Consider the following 22230-nt stretch of genomic DNA (forward strand, 5'->3'; position numbering starts at 1 on the left):
AGAAAACCCACCAAAACTACATCTGTCGGCATGGAAATGAAAATTTCAACCTTTTCCCCCTTTTCTCTTATGACTTATTAGTCGTGAATATCCAATCCTTCGTTCTTTCGAGTTTTGACCATCATCTAGAAATACAAAATTTACCACGAAGAAAGGGGAGTACAAGGGCCACTGGGATTTAAAAGAATTTTTAAAATACTTGGTCCAGACGTCATACACATTACCCATCGCCTCCTCCCTCCTTCCTCTCCTCTCGTTGATTTTTCAACCGACCCAGTTGTCTTCTTTGCAAACCCATCTGTAAGATCGGTATTTCCCGCAAGACCTTTTAATGGTTGACCAGATTTCGGTTTCTCTTGACAGTTGAGATTATTCAGGAGCCGGGAAGTAGCGGGGGAGGGGAACGCTTAGTTAATCCATAACAGGTATACTGTTTCTGTTAGAAGTTGTTACTAGGAGTTGGATGTTATGCGCACTGGTCGTACTTCTGACTTTTGGTTTTGTTTGTCTAACATATTAAAATTGTATTTGTAAGATCTCTTGTAAAACCTTCTGAAGTTCACCATTCGTCATAAAACATTTGAGTACTCAAAGCTGTGACTGATAAAAGGATGTTTGTCAATTGCCCCAGTCCCAAATCGCCACTGATTTAGTGCTGCTAATTAGTTCCCCAGTTAATTTGATGTGTTTGAAACTCACTTCTAACTCTTTTAACCTTTGATGGTTTCGAGGTTTATTGCGGTTATAATCAAGAATATAGTAGTGGATTCACTATAAAAATTTTTAAATCCCCTTGGGGAAAATCTGTTATTCTATCTATAATTTGGTTACCGTTTTTATAGATTTTAGAGAGCAAACGCAATTTGGTTTGGTTATCGATCAGGGGTTTTCTTTGGTACATTAGACAAATTGTATTTGGTTATCCTTAGAAAAATTGTCAAGGACTTCTATTTTTCAAAGACCGTTATTCATCATCTAAGCCTTATTCCAACTATATGGGTCGACTACATGAATCCTGTTTCCTCATTCTGCTCTATTTTGAAGAGATGATTATGATTGTAAAATTAAGGGACAATGCCCTACCCATGTTGGCACAAATAAGTCTAATTGTGATGTTCAGTAGTTTAATACACTTGATGAATCAGAGGTGATGTCCTATGGCTATGGATAATTTATTGTTGATATTAAGGTGAGATAAGTTTTCCCAACATGCTTTTTGCCTGATTCCTTTTTTTGTTGCTTCATGGTAGCCCGTCCCCCATACCCATTTCCCCCAAGCACTGGTGGTAACAAGATTTGATCCCAACTCTCTGCTACAACTAGCCAGAGCTGAGCCACCATCAGTTGGTTCTTTGCCTGATAATTTTATACTGGATAATAAGGATGTCTTAAAGGGTTTGTTTCGTTGACAACCTCTAATTAGCTTCATTAGTGGAGTGAATTTTGGAATCTCTACATTTATTTTTTCTAGGGCCAAACAGCTTACGTAGAAATTCTCAATAACTGCCTTGTGCAAAGAGAGATAATGGTGTGAAGATGTTTATGCTCAAACAGTTATTCTAAAGATCCCTGCATAATTAAACAGAGTATATAGACTTATAGGCCTCTTTCCTAAAATGGTTATGCAAGTCCAGAGTTGCTTCTGAATCCTATTTGTGTAAATGTGTTATTGGGTTGTTTCAATAACTAATATGGAATATGTACATGTAACACTTTAGTGCTGATTACAGGAGTTAAAAAAGAGGTTTAGAGGAGGTGTTGGAATATTTGCCAAGACTGGTCAATGGGCACATGAACTTTACATATGGTTGGACAAGATAATGGTAGCTGTAGTAGGTGATGGTCCCCACATTTCTTAAACTGGGTAGAATGCTTGCTATCATGAGTCACCTGGTCAGGGCCAATTAAAATGTCTTGTCATTTGGCATGAAGGATCCCTAAATGCCAAATAATCCCTACAAGGTTGTTGGTTTTGGCTGGATATGTAATGGTGAGGGAAAATTGAGCTATACAAGTGGAGGGGAACTTGTTGCACTATGAGGATTGGTACTTGTTGCAAGCCTGTACAAGGCATTGTTAAAGCACCTTCTAGTTATCTCTGTTTCTCTCTTCAATTTTTTGTATTCTCTTGCATCTCTTTCCTAACCAACTCAACCTTATTTTAATAACTGGGGAATGTTGGGGCTGGGGTGTGATACTAATTTGTAATGTCATCAAGGTAACTCTGTAACTTAATTATTGAGGAATGTTGGGGCGGGGTGTGATACTAATTTGTAATGCCATCAAGGTAACTCTACAACTCTGCCAGTGTGAGCATGTCTTACACCACCAGCCCCAATCCCGGATAAAGGAGGGTTACGTCAGGTTGGCAGCCGACACTAAAACTTTTGCTGAATTGTCATGAACATATTTGTATGTTAATATGGATGAGCAGGAAAAATAGAAAGGATAGGATCACAAAGAAAGTCGTAAGTAGGGACTTAACTACAATAGGTGATAAAATGAGAGAAAATAGACTAAGATGGTTTGGTCATGTGCATAGAAGACCATCAACAACTAGGGGTGTCAATGGACCCGGTTTTGGGTTGGACCTTGTTGAGTTTTGGGCTGATATAACATGTTTCTTATTTGCATAGCATAGTTAGGGAGTTATTGGGCCTTAGGCCCATTAGTTTATGTTTTAAGTTAAGAGTGTTTTCAAGTTCTCACAAGTAGCCAACTTACTAAGGGCATACTTGTCTTTGTACTCTCTTTTATTTATGAGTATATAATCTAATGAAAGGGGCGACTAGATCTAATTCTGAGTTTCTCCCATTCTCTTCTATCTCTCTTCTCTCTCTTTCTCAGCTGAAACCTTTTCTTCTCTTTCTTTTCTTCTTTCTTTTATAGTTTTTATATCAAAACAGGTTGTCCAAACTTTTCTACTTGATATCAGAGCAAGTTTAAAGATTTATTGAGCTGCTCCATCATGCAGCCCTAGATCGGCTGACTGCATGATAAGGTAAAGGGCTAATCGAAGACTTCAGGTAAGCCTAGTTTTTGGATTTTTTGGTGGAATTGCAATCCCTTGTAGCTGGTCTAGGGTTTTACACTAAAATCAGGAAGAACTAAAGAAAGGGGGAGAGTTCTATTTTAGTAGGACTTTCAATTTTGACGTAAGAAGTGGTGCTCTAGTTTTCTAGGGTTCCTTGAGGTTTTTTGAAGGGGGTGTTTCAAGTCCCAACCTTTTTGGAGGTCTCTGGAGGGTACGACAACCTCTTCTCTCTCTTCTTCCACTCTTACGGAAAAAGGAATCATTGGAGGGAGGGGATTATAGGGTTCCAGGAGGGTGTTTTAGGTTTCCAAAGGAGATAAATACCTTTCTTTTCATCTCAAATTGATTTCCTAATCTACTCTGGGAGTTATGGAAGGCTGTGGAGTTGAAAACAAATTTATAGGAGAAATGGGATTTGGGGGAGGAGGTGTTGGAGACCTCTTTAGGACCGGAATCACTATAGTCAAGTTGGATGGTACAAACTACTTAGAATGGTCACAATCTGCAATGATGGCCATTGGTGCTCGTGGGAAATTGGGGTATGTCACCGGTGAGGAAAAGAAACCTGAAACTAACCATTCCCGGTGGGTACAGGAGAACTACATGGTGATGACTTGGCTGTGTAATTCCATGTTGCCCAATATAAGTAAGAACTTTTTATGGGATAACACAACTAAGGAGATTTGGGATGGAGTAGTAGAAACCTATTCACAAAATGAGAACACTGCTAGAGCCTATTAGTTGAGAAACCATGTGATTACTACTAGGCAGAGAGATAAGTCTGTTGCTATTTATTTTTCAGCCCTCAAAACCTTATGGCAGGAGATAGATCATTTGGAGACTATGGTTTGGGAAAATAGAAAAGATGCAATAACTTATCAGAAGATGGTAGAGAAGAATAGGGTTTTTGAGATTTTAGCTTGACTTAACCCTGAGTATGATATTGCATGATAACGTATTCTTTCCCGAGACAGTATAACTCTCTCTTAGGCATATGCCTTTGTGTTTGGAGAGGAGAGTAGGAGAAATGTGATGATGAAGAACCTAGGCCTTGAGCAGCCAGCTATGGTTAGCATAGTCAGCCTAAGCCGAGTGGGGACAAGGGTGGAAATGAATCGAGAAAGGAGGACAAAAGGGATTCGATCTGTGACTACTGTAAGAAACCCAAACATACCATAGATACCTGTTGGAAGCTTTACCCACACCTTGTACCGAGCCAACTCAGAAATAAGAAGGGAAATGTGAATATGGCAATGACTAGTGATTTATCAGGGCCACCTACTACAGCCTCTCTAGAGTCTGTTGCAACAGCTACAGTGAGGGCCGAATTGGAGAGATATGGGTAGTTTATGAATCAGAAGGATACAACCAGTTCCAACTCATTATCAGGTGGACAACAAGGTGGAAGAGGATCAAGAGGTAGTCATTCTACCTCATTTGCACACAAGTAGTTCACATGCCACTGCAAATTATGTATCCACTACAAGTAAGGGGGGACCTCTCTAGATTATAGACTCAGGAGCCTTAGAACATATGACCAACATTTCCACCATTTTCACCTCATACCACCTCTGCTCTGGTAGAGATAGAGTTTCCACAATTGATGGACCACATGTTCCCATTGCTGGGAAAGGGTTTGTCAGGATAACTGATACCATTACCACCTTTTGTCCTTAATGTTCCTAGACTGAGCACTGATCTTTTATCTGTTAGTAGCGTAGCTTGACTAAGAATTTGAATTGTTCTGTGATTTTTCCCCTGGTCATTGTGTTTTGTAGGATTTGGAATCAAATAGGATGATTGGGAGTGGTCGCGAGGTGAATGGGATCTATCTTTTTGATGCGCTTCCCAGTCATTAGAGTCATCATGTCAGTAGGAGTTGTGTCAAAGCTAGTGCGTCAGATTATGCTTTGGCATAATCGATTAGGACATTTGTCTTTTGCTTCTTTGCATTTTTTATTTTCCAAATTGTTTGAGTTTGTCAGTTTGTCTAGTTTGGAGTGTGAGGGCTGTCAACATGGAAAGCATTGTAGACATTCCTTTAAAGTAAGTAATAAAAGATGTTTTTATGTTTTTGATATTGTTCATACTGATGTGTGGGGGCCATACCATGTTTCCTCTATGGGTGGCTATCTGTATTTTCTTCTATTTATAGATGATTATTCTTGGTACTCTTGGATATATTTGATGAGATCCTGTGATGAGGTACTGTTTTTGGTTCAACAATTCCATCAGATGGTGCTGACACAGTTTGGGGTATGAGTGAAAGTGTTTAGATCAGACAATGCTAGTGAATACTTTGAAAAAAACCTGGCATCATACCTATTGGAGCATGGAGTTATCTATCAGAGCAGTTGTACATACACTCCACAACAAAATGGTGTAGCAGAAAGGAAGAATAGACATATTGTGGAAGTAGCAAGAAGTAGGATGTTGAACTCTATAGTTCCAATTCGTTTTTGGGGTGATGCAATTCTTACAACAGTGTTCATTAATCAGGTGCCTTCTCGTGTTCTTGGATATAGTACTCTGTTCAACCTTCTTTTTCCCGAGGGGGAGAGATTCCATATTCCTCTAAGGGTGTTTGGATGTGTATGCTTTGTTCATGTTCTTGGTCCTCACCACTCAAAGCTGGATCTTAAGACGAAGAAGTGTCTTCTTTGGGTATGCAGGAAATTGGAAGGGGTATTGTTATGATCCAGTATCTGGGAGTTGGTATGTTACTATGGATGCCACCTTTTTTTGAGTCCACACCTTTTTTCTCGGGGGGTTCTTTTCAGGGGGAGTGTTTTTTTGAAGGGAGTGAGCAATCTATACCACTTCCTGTTCCAGCTCCTTTGTCTACTCTAGTGTTTGATTTACTTATCTCACCTACTTCGCCACCTCCATTGCGTCCTGTCTCTCAGTGTTTTACACGACAACGCCTATGACAACATAGGGAGGTTGATTCTGTAGTAGAGGAATCCACGTCACCCTGATGGTTTAGTTCCTATTGATACTACTACCCCTGCTCCTAACACCATTTCAGATGACCTTGATCTCCCTATTGCCCTTAGAAAAGGGAAGAGGAGGTGTACTGCTCATTGCATCTCACACTATCTTTCCTACGGTGGATTATCCCCTTCCTACCAGGCCTTCCTTTCCTTTCTTGGCTTTGTGTCTATACCTAGGAGTGTTAGTGAGGCTCTTTCCAAACTTGAGTGGAAGACAACTATGCAGGAGGAAATGAAAGCATTGATTAAAAATCAGACATGGGAGATTGTGAATTTTCTCGATGGCAAGGAGACTGTTGGATGCAAATGGGTTTATACAATGAAGTACAAGGATGATAGGAGCATAGAAAGGTACAAGGCGAGGCTGGTTGCAAAAGGGTATACTTAGACTTATAGCATAGATTACTTGGAAACTTTTGCACCAGTGGAAAAGATGAGTTCAGTTCGGATTCTTCTATCATTAGTAGCTACATACCCTTGGCTACTCTTCCAACTTGATGTGAAGAATGCCTTTCTCAATGGGGACTTGCAGGAGGAAGTGTATATGGACCTTCCAATTGGCTTTTACAATAATGTGGAAAAAGGAAAGGCATGCAAGTTAAAGAAGTCCCTATATGGTTTAAAGTAATCACTCAGAGCTTGGTTTAATAGGTTTAGAAGTGCATTGGTTGTATTTGGCTATACTCATACTCAATCCGATCATACTCTTTTTGTGAAGAGGAGGGGTTCACTGGTGTCAGTTTTGATAGTATATGTGGATGACATTGTAGTTACAAGAAATGATTTAAGTGAGATTGATACCTTGAAGAAGAATCTGCACAAAGAGTTTGAGATTAAGGATCTTGGAGAGCTGAAGTACTTTCTGGGCATTGAAGTGGCAAGGTCCAAACATGGGATCTTCATCTTACAGAGGAAGTATGTTCTAGATCTACTACAAGAGACACAAAAGCTTGGGGCAAGGGCAATTGATACACCTATTGATCAGAACCATAGGATAAATGCTTTAGAGGGTAAGCTAGTGAAGGATGTTGGAAGATATCAGAGATTAGTGGGGCGGTTGCTATACTTATGTATGACACCACCAGACATCTCTTATGCAGTGAGTGTGGTGAGTCAATAGATGCATGCCCTACAAGTTCAACATTGGGAGGCTATTGTTTGTTGACTATGAACAATTGAAGTTAGAGGCTTACACAGATGCTGATTGGGCAGGGTGTCTAGATGACAAGAGATCTACATCGGGAATTTGTACTCTTGTTGGAGGTAATTTAGTTTCATGGAAGAGTAAGAAACAGATAGTTGTGGCAAGGTCAAGTGCAGAAGCTGAATACAAAGCCATGGCACATGGTGTTTCAAAGCTCCTCAGGATCCGTTCTTTGTTAGAGGAGAGTGGAGTTGAGGCCAAAGAACCTATGATGCTATATTGTGACAATCAGGCATCTATTAACATTGCCTACAACCCAGCTCAACATGATAGGATGAAGTATATAGAAGTGGATAGACACTTTATAAGGGAAAGGGTGACATCCGGAGAAGTTTGCTTGCCCACATGTTGCATCTGACTTGCAGCTTGCTGATGTTCTTACAAAAGGAGTTGCAAGAAACAGTTGGAGCATGATTTACACAAGTTGGGAACGTGTGATGTTGAGGTTTTAGACAAATTGTGTAGTCTATAGTGGTAGTTTTTAATTATTTATCATTTAGATTAGAAGTGGGGACCACAACACTCTTGTTGGGTCCTTTTTGAACAGTTATTTTAATTGTTTTATGTGTTAGCCGCCCTATAAGGGCATATTGGTCTTTGTACTCATTATTTTAGACTATAAATAATAGTGAAGAGGGCTGCCAGCATTATTGCTCTCTTTTCTCTCTCAAATTTCTTCTCTTCCTTTCCTCCTTTCCTCCTTTCTTCTCTTCTTTTACAGATTTTTTATTTCAACATTTTTCTACTTGTGACATTTATTCCCAACTTGAGGGGGAGTGTTGAGTTTTGGGCTGATATAACATGTTTTTTTTATTTACATAGCATAGTTAGGGAGTTATTGGGCCTTAGGCCCATTAGTTTATATTTTAAGTTAAGAGTGTTTTTAAGTTCTCACAAGTAGTTGACTTACCAAGGCATACTTGTCTTTGTACTCCCTTTATTTATGAGTATATAATCTAATGAAAGGGGCGACCAGACCTAATTCTGAGCTTCTCCCATTCTCTTCTATCTCCCTTTTCTCTCTTTCTCAGCTGAAACCTTTACTTCTCTTTCTTTTCTTCTTTCTTTTACAGTTTTTTATATCAAAACAGGTTGTCCAAACTTTTCTACTCCCTGTCCAAATTGATTTTGATTTGGACGGAATGGATGGACCAATAAGACATTGAATTGGACCAGTCCATACATAATGGTCCAAAGTATTTATTGGATTGAATTGGACCTGGTCCATCCGTAATGGATTTATATTGAATTGGGTCGGATTGAACCAATATCCATTCTGTTAATAGAAGATAAGAATACATGTGTCAATGGACCAAGTTTGGGTTAGAACCATTCTAAATTAAGACCAATTTGAACAGATTGGGTGGTCTAGACATTGAATTGGACTGATCCAAAATGGTCAAGAGTATTCATCAGATTGGATTGGACCCGGTCCATCTGTACTGGACTCATTGAACTGGATCAGATTGGACCAAATCTGGTCCAATTGACACCCCTATCAACAACTTTTGTAAGAATAAGTGATTTGTTACAAGTTGAAGGGGTTAGAAGGACAAGGGGTAGACCAAAGAGTACATGGGTAGAAGTAGTAAGCAATGATTTAAGCGGAAATAATTTAACAATGCATATGGCATTAAACAGAACAGTCAGGTGAAACAGGATTCATGTAGCCAATCCCATATAGTTGGGATAAGGCTTGGATGATGATGATGATGAACACAGTAACTCTATGCTGTAGGCAGGAATTAGTCAGCCAATGGCTGTTTTGTTGATTGACATAACCATACTTCTCTATGTCAGGGATTACTGGTGTGTTTCATTATACTAGATCAATAAAGTTTTATGTTGCTAATGATAAAAGATCCCAATATTAAGGACCTATAGCTCCTGGATAAAACTACAAAAATGGACATGGATAAAGAAGACAAGAATACAACTATCAATTTCCTAAAATCTAGGACATGGATACAGGTACGGGTATCCCACTAATACTTATATCATGGTTTAATATCTAGTTTTTAAAGCTAAATGTCATTACTAGTTGAAATGATCTTTTCAAGTTTCAATTGCCAAGCGAGATGTATCTTTAAAGCAGTGTGCTTTGGGATCAACAAACAAATTGGTATTGATAGTTCATTATGAATATCCAAGGATCATGGCCTCCGGGTAGGGGGTCAATGCTGTGTGACTCTGGCTTCATGTGCACAAGCTTGTAGAGATGAGGTAAATAAGTGGAGTCAACAGCATGCTCCAATCTTGGGATTGGCACCTCACCAACCAAACAATAAGCCTCCTGAAATGAATGCTTTTAGAACCAAAGGTGACAAATCTTCATTACTTTAGCAACCACACACACCAAAAAAAAAAAAAAATAGTGAGAAGTCCTAATTTATTAATCTAACTTGTACACCAAGTAAGCTCTTAAAAAATATATGACCAAAAAGTAGCATATCTTGAGAGGATCTAACTGGGGCACATGTTAACCTATTTTACTGAGATACATCAGGGAAGCAGGGAAATAGCTAGAGAAGGTGTGTTGGATATGAAAGTTGCTAATAATTGAAGTATCTGAAACAATATGGCACCTATTTACAGGTATCTGGGTATCACAGATAATAACAATCTTGAAACTTCAATGGACAAGGTCTGTGAGGAGTCTTATAGATGCCTATATGGTCAGATGTAGAGCTGGTATTGATTAAGAACCAAATGGATGCCCACCTAGAGGGTGGTACATCTAATGGATAGTTTGGCTTAGCTAGGACATAAACCATGTGTCTGAAAGAGTGGGGGTTATGGTATTCAACAAGGGAACATAAGTAAACATTCTGGAAAGCCTACTACTTATATTAGATTAACAGAATTACAAGATTGACATCTAATAAGAATTGAAAACAAATGGCATTTTCTAAAAGGAACTGTCAAAGGATTGAGTTGTTTGTTTCATGCCCAACATGTGAATGTAACAGTCTTTATCATGGTGAAATTTTGGAAAGTGAAACATCCTTCCTGCACGAGTTTTCACCATTGTCTGTTTTACAATTTGTTTATATCTCATGTGAATGTAACATGTCAGAAAGGGACTCCCCCTATAGTTGGGACAAGGCTTAGATGATGATGGTTGTTATGTCCCATTTAGAAGCATGAAGCATTCTTTTCATTGTGCCTCTACTCTTAACCTTCCTTTTTCTCAGTGGGAGAAGGCACATTCTTGAATTTTCTCTTTTAAATTCAATGATATCATGACTGTGTCAAGGATTTGTTACTAGTGGTGTCCTGGTGGGACTTTTACCATCATTTTGTCAAATTGTTGAATGATGATATTAGAATTTCTTATTTTTAGAGAATAGTTTTAGGGCCTGTTCATTTGCTCTGAAGTCTGACATCTGAAAGTGCAATAATTACATTAAGAGGTATATTGGTATTGGTGAACTTTTCTTTCCTCTGAACTCTTAATGCAAAGAATGTTGTTCTGAATTCTGAATTCTGAAAATTATCAAATATCCATTTTGACCCATATATGAGAGTTTTTGTTTGTCTTTTTTGGGTGTATCATTGGAAAATAAAAAGTTGTATGATTGCACTTTAAGAGATAAGAGATAAGAGGAAACGAACAACCATTTTTCTCTTAAAGTTAAAAGATTCCTCTTAAGAGATAAGAGTTAAGAGGAAACGAACAGGCTCTTAGTTTGATTTTAGGCCTCTTAAACAATGATGACATTAAAAATAAAAAAAAAATAGTTTGATTTGAAGTGATATTGCTGAGTATCCTAATGGGCACACTGCTGTCTTTTGTGAAAATGGTGATTTATGAGGTTACTTAAATGTTTGCATTTAGTGAATGGTTTAGGTTAGATTTAAGAGGTTCTATGGATAATTAGTTGGAGCTAAACTTTGTAGCAAGAAGATAACTAAAGAAGTTCTAAACTTGCCTATAGAAAAGGAATTCTGGACTTGATATTATTTTAGACAGAGATATTAAATCAATATTCATCGAGTAGAAATATAGGAAAACCCAATTTTCATAAATGGGACAAGCCCTTGTGAAAGACAAAAAACAGTAGGATTCTTTTGTCTTTACAGAAGCTTATTTTTTGACTATTAATCTCTTGAGCAATTTGTGCTGTATGACTGAACCAATTTTGACAATCTTAGTTCTATACCCATGACCCAAATATAAAGAAAAGGTGGAATACTTACACTTTTCAAATGTGGATTTCCAGGAAGACATCTTTGAAGATTATGACCACTGTTCTGAAGAAGTCTACTTCAAATGGCCATGACAAACTGCCAAAGTATGAAGAGCAGCAGGCGAAGGTACTCCTGGTTATGAACAGTATTCCTTTAGCCTGTAAATTACTACTCGTGTTATTCATATGCATTGATTTTCAGGATAACCAAATTGAGTTTAAAATTCAAGTTCTTGGGACAAGTAATAAGGTGTTCTTGGCCTCTTTTCTTAACAAATTTTAGAGGATGTTACACCTTTTTGCAGATTAATGAAGTGAGACGTATGATAGGGCCATTGCCTGAGAAGTTGTCCATTTACTGTTCTGATGCATCAATTGCAAGATATTTGCGGGCACGAAACTGGAACGTCAAGAAGGCAACTAAAATGCTAAAAGAGACATTGAAATGGAGGCTTGAGTATAAGCCAGAAGAAATCCGCTGGGTTTGCCACCTTTTATTTCTTTATCTTTTTCTGTTAGTATTAGTTTGTAAAGCATTTACTGTCAAAGCAAATATAACCTTTCTGAGCTAGATGGCCTTGGTCTGATTCACAAGATAAAAGTCTTCATTTTTCTGGGAATTGAGATATTGGCTGTCTATCTGGCTTCATGGTCATTTGCAAATAATTTTACCATTCTGTTTTTGGAATTGGAATATTCTTTGTCAAGATATGCTAGTTTTCAGGACATAGTTTCCTTTTTTTCTTGCAATGTAGGAAGAGGTTGCCCATGAAGCTGAAACAGGAAAAATATACAGATCAGGTTATGCTGATAAGTATGGGCGAACTGTTCTTGTCATGAGGCCTGGTTGTGAGGTTTGATCTTACTATCCATCCTTTCTTTAGGTATTTCTTTTTTTTTTCTTGTGTGTGTGTGTGTGTGTATCTGCAATGGGGGAGGGGGGAATCTGTCCAACATGGATGCTAATTGTCAGACAAGTTTCACATCCATGCAGTTCAGTTCATACTTACGAGATGTGTTCCCAAAATAGTTTGGTTCTTCATTCCATGCAAGTCAGGAATATAGAAAGGATGTACTTGGAATGAGCTGATGCCCATTCCGACAAGAGAAACAGTAAACTAATTTTCATTATGTATTTGGCATTTGAACACCACATAGTGTGGCATCTCTGAATTTCATATAATGGAGTTTTCTTGTTAGTTGTTACACATTGGTGTAGTTTTGGCTGTGATGAGATTTAAGAGCAATGGCTCTATATGTGAGGAATAAAGGAAGTTTATCCTTTTATTTGTGATATGCAGCAATACACAAAAAAAATAAAAGGAAAAAGGAAAAAGAAAAAAGAATGAAAAGATATGCAGCCATACGGGCTCTAAGGCCAAATCATAAGTGGAACCTGGAACCATCTGTCATAATATCACGCACTTTACATTGTTCTGTCAAGTTCCCAATGGATATCTTTTTAATATTGATGCTTGACCATGCAAATTCTTTTTTCTTACAAGTTCTTGGCATCATATTAAAATGCAGAACACAAAGTCAACGAAAGGAAAAATTAGGTACTTGGTGTATTGCATGGAGAATGCAATTTTAAATCTATCACCAGAGCAGGAGCAGATGGTTTGGCTCATTGATTTTCAGGGCTTCAATATGTCAAATATTTCAGTGAAGGTAACACGGGAAACAGCCCATGTTTTACAGGATCATTACCCAGAAAGGCTTGGTGTGGCGATTCTGTACAACCCACCCAAGTTTTTTGAATCCTTTTGGACGGTATGCCTTGTCTCTTTCCTTTTTTTTTGTTATTGTTCAATAACATTTTCCTTTATTTTTTTCTCTTTATAAAGAAAACTATGAAGCTTGTAACCCAGTGAAAATGGGGAAAGAAGACATTGAATTTTATGCAGTAGGTTTTTGACATACCTGATGCCTAAAAACCTGAATATTTAAGTAAACTGAGAAGTATTGAGTGTTATGAAATTATAATGCTCTATGCATGAATTTACGCTAATTATAGATGGTAATTATTAGGGCTGCAACTTGGGCCGGGCTAGCCTGAATCCAACCCAACTTTTTTGGGTTGGGTTGGGTCATTGGTGAGGGTTAGTGTTGTATTTTGTCAACCTGACTTCACTTCGAATTAGGTTAGGGTACCCCTTGGGCAATCCGACCCAACATGAACCTGACTTCATTATTGCTACTGTATATATGTATTATAGTCCCACTACATATTGTCATAATCCATTTGTCTCAAGTCTTAAGCCCTAACCTCAATGATAAGTTTTCATTCCATAATTTTATGTTTAATTATTGCTGATTTCATTATTTTAGTTTTCAATAAGAGATGTATCATAATCTATTATAGATTCTGTTCATTTGAAAAATTCCTTTTTTTGACTTTTGTACTAAAATAACCAATAAAAAACATTAAGCAAGTAAACATGAATAAAAAAATATGGCCATAACAGTTGAGCTAGACTTGAACCCTGATTAAAACCAAGACAAAACCAGTTATAGCCTGGATGGTATTTTTATATTTTATAAATATGATGCCATGGGTCACTGGGTTGAACCAGCAGTCCAACCATCCCGTGACCCAGCAGCCTTTCTGGTTTTGTTGCGGCCTGAGGCTTATAACATCGAGTAAATAACCACTGCACTTTGTCTTGATCCATAGTAGTATTTTTGGTGTAGTCTAAGAAAATTATGCACAAAATAATTTAGAAAAAAGCCCAGTGATTGGATAGCTGTGGTTGTCTGATGAATATCCATGAGATTTAGGTGCAAACCAAATCATTCCAGAGGTGGGTTTTGACTCCTATGCATGTTCCATGTCTTCTGCTAGGATAGTAAGCTAAGCTTGTTTTTACAGCTCATTCATCCAAGTAGATTCATGCATCCTTATTTGCGCACCTCTGTGTGGTTAAACTTACATGCCATTGCAGGTGGTGAAACCCTTTTTAGAGCCCAAAACTTACAGGAAAGTAAAGTTTGTTTACTCTGACGACCTTAATTCCAAGAAGATAATGGAGGACCTCTTCGACATGGACAAGCTTGAGACTGCTTTTGGAGGAAATAGCCAGCTGGGTTTCAACATTAGCAACTATGCCGAGAGGATGAGAGAAGACGACAAGAGAATGCCCTCATTTTGGACAAGAGGGAGTCCTACGGCCCCAGAAACTACTCCAAATACGGTCCCATGTTTTATTACCATCAACTCAGGATCCGATTCTGATGACTCTGATAAGGAGCAAGCGAACAACACTTGTGATAAAGGAGTTGATTCTGAAGAATGCTCCCCTGATAATAACTTAACAGTGGCTAACAATAGTAACAACTGTGCTGGAGATTCAAGTTCTGGTGAAAGGTCAACTAACCTTCCAGACCTTGGTAAAGTGCACTTATCCTAGGGATCCAACTAACACTTTGACATCCTTAGATGCTTGCAACCAATATATGAAAAATATTTGTTCTTTTTCTTTTCTTCTTAGCCATGTGGACAACATGTATCTGATTTCTGGACAGTTTTTCTTCGAGAATAGAAGCAATGAGTTCCAATTAAGGCGTTTTTACAGATTTTCAGTGTTCAGCATTATTGTTTTATTTGGGGGAGGGGGAGGTGTGCTTTAAGATTTTGATAGACGTGTAAGATTCTATTATAAATAATTGATTCACAAATTTTCTTGTAACATTTTTTGTGAAGATACTTCATTTTTCTTCACAACTTTCTGTTGGCGGGCATAATTTTCTCTCCACAACACCGATGGGGGAACACTTGGGAGATGATGTGTGAGGTATGACGGGAGTACGGGATGGTGGGGTTGGTCACTTGGTTGGAATGTTCATAAAAAAGAAAAGTACAAACTGAAACTATGTAAGAGATGATCTCTGAGACTCTCACTTTAATTTTATTGTCAATGTTTAAGAGAAGAAATCTAGAATAGCCTTTTACATAAAAATGATGGAGGTGGGAATTTGAGGGACTCCTTTATATTATCTTTTATATTATTTGTATTTTGTATGCTGTTAGACAGTTTTGTATGCCCTTAGCTTTAATCAGAATGTACTTTATGAGTTTATTGTAAATGAATAAAAGTGCATATTTGATTCATGTTCCCTTGGTATATTTCTGTGTAATACCCTTTAACTGGACACTTAATGAGACTCGTGTTAGTTTAAAATATTCACAGTCAGTGAGTCGGTTTGGGGAAACCTATCCTGACAAGGCTGACACTGTGGTGCCACCAAGTCGGTTGGGGTGGCCTGTCTCAGCTGCCAGGGTGAGACCTTAGGCACATACAGTGTATGATTAATTGAATCTATGAACTGAACCAGATTTCCAGTATTGCCCTGGACCTTGGAGATTGATGGGCAAAACTGGAAAGTTACACCCGACTCCTAGACTCGATTATGATACTGCACTAGGTGTCGGATTGGGCTGCATTTGATATACCAATCAGTGAGATCCTTAGCGGGGGTCAGCTGCCAGTGAGACCTTAGGCACATATAGTGTATGATTAATTGAATCTATGAACTGAACCAGATTTCCAGTATTGCCCTGGACCTTGGAGATTGATGGGCAAAACTGGAAAGTTACACTCGACTCCTAGACTTGATTATGATACTGCACTAGGTGTCGGATTGGACTGTCTTTGATATACCAATCAGTGAGATCCTTAACGGGGGTCAAAACCTGGGTATGTTGGGACAGTCCGAGAATTCATCTGAGTGGGTGATCATAGTGACAGGATCAGCCCATTTGTCGGAGAAATATAATGATCGGGGATGCACTCTCACTGATGGAAACCAAGACTGCCGGCAGCCAATTTCAATCGTTGAGATTTGTTTTGCAAAGTATATTTTATATGAGATATAAAACTATATATATTATGGTTTCTCAAATGTTTGCAAAAAGGTTTTAATTCTCGGGATCTATATAAGTAGAGAGTGCAACATTGTTCCTTGCAGCCGAGGGAGAGGTCCTCTCTTGTCGGGCAGTGTATGATCATTATGGGCTGAGAGGTTAAATGTAAGACCATTGAGGATAATACCTAATGGGTTAATCTTGTATCTGCCCACAGTCCTTGGGTGTTACAAGGTGGCTTGGCCCAAGGACTACTTAGGGTAAGTGTTGGGCCCATAGAGCCCATTCGATGGGTTTCAGGGGGTGCACTGTTCATAACAGTGTATTCGGCCAGGCCTTGTAACAAACGTTGGGCCGAACCCATGTGGCTGATGTGTAGATCAATGCTTGGGTCCCACGCCATACAAGGAAGCCCAACTGGGCAACAATTAGGAAGGTTAAGTGAGCACATAAGCTTAATGGGCCTAAAGCCCATTTCGAATTGGACTATTTATTTAGTTAATTAAAGGGGCGAATTCTGAGATGGATTAGCAGATAGGATAGGGTCTTAATCCTATCCACTCAGAGAGTCCAGATCTGAATATGACTCAGATCTAGAATCCTCCTAATAAGATTAGGAGAAAACTAATCTAATCTGCAGATAAGATAAGGGTTTATCCTTATCACCTAAAGAGAAGTCTTATCCAAATATGATTTGGATAAGCTGTTCCTAATTGGATTAGGAGCTGATCTTTTAGGTTAACAAAAGAAGGAGGGGGCGGCAGCCTTGAGAAGACACACAATATCAGATTTTCTTTAGTGCTGAAATCAAGAAGAGAGAATTCTACACCCTGCGAATACTCTCTTGCCGCCTCCCTGCTCTGCCGCCCTGTTTGCCAGTTCGATCTCCAGTTGTGGGAGAAGTCAAGATTGGATCTTGACATCAGTTCTTTGAGAAAGGATTGAAAGGAAACTGTGCTCACGTACCATCCTGCTGATTATTGCGAAGGACAGAGTTCTTAGAGAAGAACATTGCTGATTCTGCTCCATCCTGTACTGCGCCATTTTCAGTGAGAGCAGTTTTTGGATTCTTCCTTGGGCATGAACACCTCCATTGGGAGATACTACTTCTTCGTTTCAGGTATAATTCTCTCTTATTCCTTTTGGTTCAGATCTGATTCAGTTTAAGGTTCAAGAATGATCCTTGAAAATATGATTTTCTAAATAGGGAATGCGATTCCCAGTTGAAGGGAAAGAAAAATTTTTGAAATTCGTCCCTTATTCCACAATCTTTGGGCGTCCATAGGATGGATCTCTCATCCCTTCATATGCTATGTAACAAGTGTATAGATGGATAGAGATTATTTAAAATATTAAATATCAGAACTTTGAGAGTGTCCAACTCAAGAGAAGGTAAGGTTTGGGGGATAAACTTGTTAATATAAATAACTAATAGAAATTAGATACTATGAAGTCCTCCTACTGTTTCTATAAATTTCTTTCAATGATAATCTAAATTAATAATATATGTTAAGAATCATGGTACAAATGATTAGAGGCTGATAGTACATCAGCAGATCCATGCTTTCTCAGGAATCTGAATTGGGGCTGAATGCTACAAGGATTCTTATTTGAAAATTGAGTTTACATTATTCAACAACTTGGCCCTTCCTATTTCTGAGTGTTGAAAGATTTCAATGCTGGAGTGATTATTTTACGTCTGTTTTCTTTTATATTATTTAAGGTTCTCTTCGTTTTGAGATAAAGTGAAAAGAGATTTCTTCGGGCTAAAATTGTAAAATGTTTGAGTTGTCTTTACTCTTTTTACAATGAAAATTTTGATTTGCGCAGCATTTTTCGAATTGTTGTTGATCATGGTGGTTGAACCATTTGAACTATTATTTGACATCAATTCTGGTCTACGTTAAATCTAAACCTGGAAATTTTTTAAAAAATGTTGATTTAGGAGTGTTTTATAACGTAGATGAGAAATTGGGTGGTGCATTTTCATAGATGGAAGTACACCACACTCCAATAGGATAGTTGTTTTGCACCGTGGAGAAAGATGTACGTGTTGAACCACACCACACACCTCTGTAGGCATTCTGCAAGGTGTGGTGCATTTCAGTCCATACTCCGTATTTTGATTCTATGTATCTCAACTACAACATTTGAGATGATCTATATTTTTAATCATTAAAAACAATATTTATTTCTTAAATAAAATACATAAAAGAAAAATAGCATTAAATTTCCAATGATATTAATAATTAATAAAAATAATATTAATAATAATTAAAAATGAGTAACAATATTAATGATAATTGATAATATTAACAAGCAAAGCCAACCAACGAGTGGGTCCCAAGTAAGGCCATGGATGTATAAAAAATATCAGTTTAATTTGATTGACTTTCAACCAATCAACCATTTGATTTTGACATTCTACATAGAACTACTTCACTACTGGAGAAACTTATCTCCATTTTTTGAATGCAGTAACAGCAATTGGCTATTAACATTCTGTACAAGCTGATTTTCAGCCTAACGGGTCTCCCAATTTAGGTCTGGGTTCAAATGCTAGAAGAATGTGACAGGTGGAAAGTTAAGATAGTCCAAGAAGACCAAGACCCACATATGCATCTTGTGTTCCCAAACCACAGAGAGAAGTCAGGAAAGAGTTATGGCAATTGGGATTCAAAAGATATGTCAAATTACCATGTTTTGAAGGATCACCTCATAGGTAGGTAGTGGTGGCAATTGGGCGGGTTGGATTAGGTTTGGTTTGGTTTGAGTTTCAACCCAACCCATTTAACTCGCCAACCTGTTAATGATCCAGTTATATAAAATCAAATGGGTTGGGTTCAACTCAAACCCGCTTTAACCCAATTCAATCCCCCAAACTCAATAATTTTATATTTATGTACTTAAAATAAAAAAGCTAACTCCTTTTTAACAAATAAGTTAGTTATAACTTAGTAGTAATAATAGTTGCTATTTACACAAGTGGTGAAGGTTCAAATCTATTTTTATACAAGCTATGTTCGGGTTTTGGATTTGATGAACCACATAGGTTCAAACTGGTTAGACCAACTTGAACTATATAATTGGATTGTCTTCGAGGTAATCACATCAAGTTCAAGAGTGGTTGAACCATTTAGATCCGAATCAGTCCGATCGAACTAGACCCCACCCGAACCGGTTCAGTCCGGTCAGACAACACCCGATCAGACCGGTTCAGTCCCGTCGGACCAAACCCAATCGGACTGGTTCAGTTTGGTCGGGGCCAGACCCCGACCGGGCTGGTTCAATCTAGTCAGACCAGACCGGACCGATTAAGCCAAATGGTGGATTGACTTGGGTCGGCTCGTATCAGGTTAGTGCATGGGTTTGGGTCCAAACCGATTGGCTCGAAGCGGGTTAAAAGAAGTAAATTGGACCGGGCTGGATTCAGGTCGGGTTGTACGGATATGAACCGAACTAAACGATCCAAACCGGGCAAAGCAAGCGGGGCGGTTTAGGGTTCGGACCCCACCCGTTTCGGATTCGGGTTGACCCAGAGCAACTTGTACCGGGTCGAGCTGGGCTGTGTGAATAATGGTTTGACCGGATGACCCAAACCAGGCAAAGCAAGCGGTACCGAGCCATCCCGCCCGAGGTCTATTTCGGATTCGAGTCGGCCCAGATTAGTATATGTTGGATCAGGTCAAACTGCATTGAACTGGTCCAGACTTGGGCCAAATTGATTTGGATTTATATTGGGTGAAGTGTGTTGATTCAAGACAAAACTAAATTTAGTCAATAATTAATAGAAATTAATGCATTAATTATAAATTATTTAATTTAAATGAAGAAAATAAAAAAAATTCTAAGGAATTAATACTAATGTCTGTAATGGTTAACCCAATGGTTATCTACAACCCAACCCAACCCAATCCATTTAAATGGACGGATTGGGTGACGGGTTGATCATACAACCTACCAAGTAAATGGGCAGGTTGGGCTGGTTAGATATTGGGTGGGTTGGGTGAAAAATTGCCACCCCTACTCATAGGGGAAAAGAACTTTCATTTTCTTACTTTTTCTTTTTCTTAATTCTTAGTGTTTTACTAGTACAATCAATTACTAGATCAAGATTTCTATAGAACAACATGAAAACTTCATACATAAGATAGATCCCTTTGAACCTGCTAATGACATTAACATCTTTTGTTGTTTAATGATCCTTCACTCTTCAAATGTTATTCATTTTAATTTATATTATCAGTTTGTTTTGTTTGTTACTGTAAAGAATTAACATAAAAAACTGAAGCAAAATATAGTAAAATCTGAAGCAAAAATCAGAATTTGCAATCTTTTTTATTTGAACTCCAGTGTATTTGCATTAAGTGCAAATGAAATTACACCGAAAACAAATGGAGCCTTGTGCATCTAAGACAAAAATATTTTCTTCTAAGGAGAATCTGTACATGTGGGAGTGTAACTCTAGTTTCTGAAAATTCCTTCCATATATAATACTAGGATTATTTCCATTTATATTTCTATCTTTTCTTTATGAACATTGTTCTGATTGACATGTATATAGATAATCCACCTCCATAGACCTACAATTTTAGTTTATCTGTATTCCCACTTTTTAGACAATAGCCTTGAAGATTTTTGAATTAAAGTAGCCTTTTCAAGGTATTTCTTTCACAATGAATCTGAAGTGAATCTTTTTGAGAACTTAAAAGCTTGGTGATACAGGTGTTTTTAGCAAAATATGTTAAAGTATAAATAAGTCAGAAATATTGAGAGGGACATAAAGAAATGGACTTAATTGATCAAGTGAATGAATATTCATGTAGAGGTCTCAGGTCAAATATTTTTGTAGATTACTGGGCCATGAAATACAGCAACACTTCATACAACACACGAAAGATGATACAGATAAAAATCCTCCTTGAGGCAATTGGGTATTTGCCTCTACTGCAATAGCCCTGGATGGAAGAAGTATCCTGAGGTGATGTTGAGTCCTTCTAAGTAAGCTGGTAGCCATTGTGATGCTTTTTGCATCAAATCTAGTCTAAAGTGTGACAAGTTAAATGGTGGATCAAGATATGCAAATGCAAATACTGTTATAGTTTGGCATGAACCCAACTTGGAAATTGGTAAAGTTCTATTAGAAATCAAAAGATGACTCTAATGGCATGCATCTTAAGCTAATGCAAAGTATCATGAATATTTATCCAACCTGAAAATTGATTGGACTGAATCAAAACATTAAATCAAAATGTTGACCCAAAGAAATTTTCAATCCTTAAAGAAGCATCAAAATGTATACAGTCTTACATACAAAAAGTTGTACATCAAAATCAAAAACTATAAATTACAATCAACCTAACCAAAATTCATATTATGCAAGACTATTAACTATAATATTTATATACTATGGACCTTCATGCTTTATTCATCGTCAAAGAAAATTTCAATTAGATACTAAATTCTTAAAACCTTTAAGAAAATTGATTTTCCTTAGCAAAAAATTTCAATTCAGATTACATGCCTGAGCTTGACTAAGCTGGGGAAATTTGGGAGTCTTGGTTGCATCTTCACAGTTTAACTAATAGGGTCCCAATAGAGGGAGAGACGGTTAAAACAAAAAAAATAGAAATAAAATAATAGAGATATTGAGCAATGAGTTGGTTAACTAGTATGTACTAGGGTGAATCAACCCTATTTATAGTTACAGAGATTGAGTTACAGTGGGACTATGCAAGGATGAGAAGTCAAGAGATAATGCTTATGTGGGCTAGTTTAGGTTTATCTAGGATAAAACTTATCTGGAGATAGGATTAGGATTATCCCAGTTTGTTATCTTGAGATAGGATTAGGATTATCCTAGTTAGCTACAAGAACCTAGATGGTTAGGTTTCCTTGATGGGCTTGGAGATTTACGTAGGCGTGCATGGGCCATGCATGAGCCC

The 22230-nt window shown here is 37.8% G+C and overlaps 1 protein-coding gene across 1 annotated transcript; it reads left to right on the top strand.

The window, feature by feature from the left end:
* Positions 1-222: 222 nt before the first annotated feature.
* Positions 223-14995, top strand: LOC104605939 (uncharacterized). Its single transcript, XM_010270900.3, has 6 exons — positions 223-425; positions 11455-11548; positions 11727-11903; positions 12177-12275; positions 12952-13194; positions 14367-14995. Exons 2-6 carry the CDS (start codon positions 11474-11476, stop codon positions 14829-14831), a joined length of 1059 nt encoding a protein of 352 aa, XP_010269202.1. The 5' UTR covers positions 223-425; positions 11455-11473; the 3' UTR covers positions 14832-14995.
* The last annotated feature ends 7235 nt before the right edge of the window (positions 14996-22230 follow it).

This window comes from Nelumbo nucifera, chromosome 1, assembly GCF_055504915.1.
Source record: "Nelumbo nucifera cultivar China Antique chromosome 1, China Antique-T2T, whole genome shotgun sequence".
Classification (NCBI taxonomy): domain Eukaryota; kingdom Viridiplantae; phylum Streptophyta; class Magnoliopsida; order Proteales; family Nelumbonaceae; genus Nelumbo; species Nelumbo nucifera.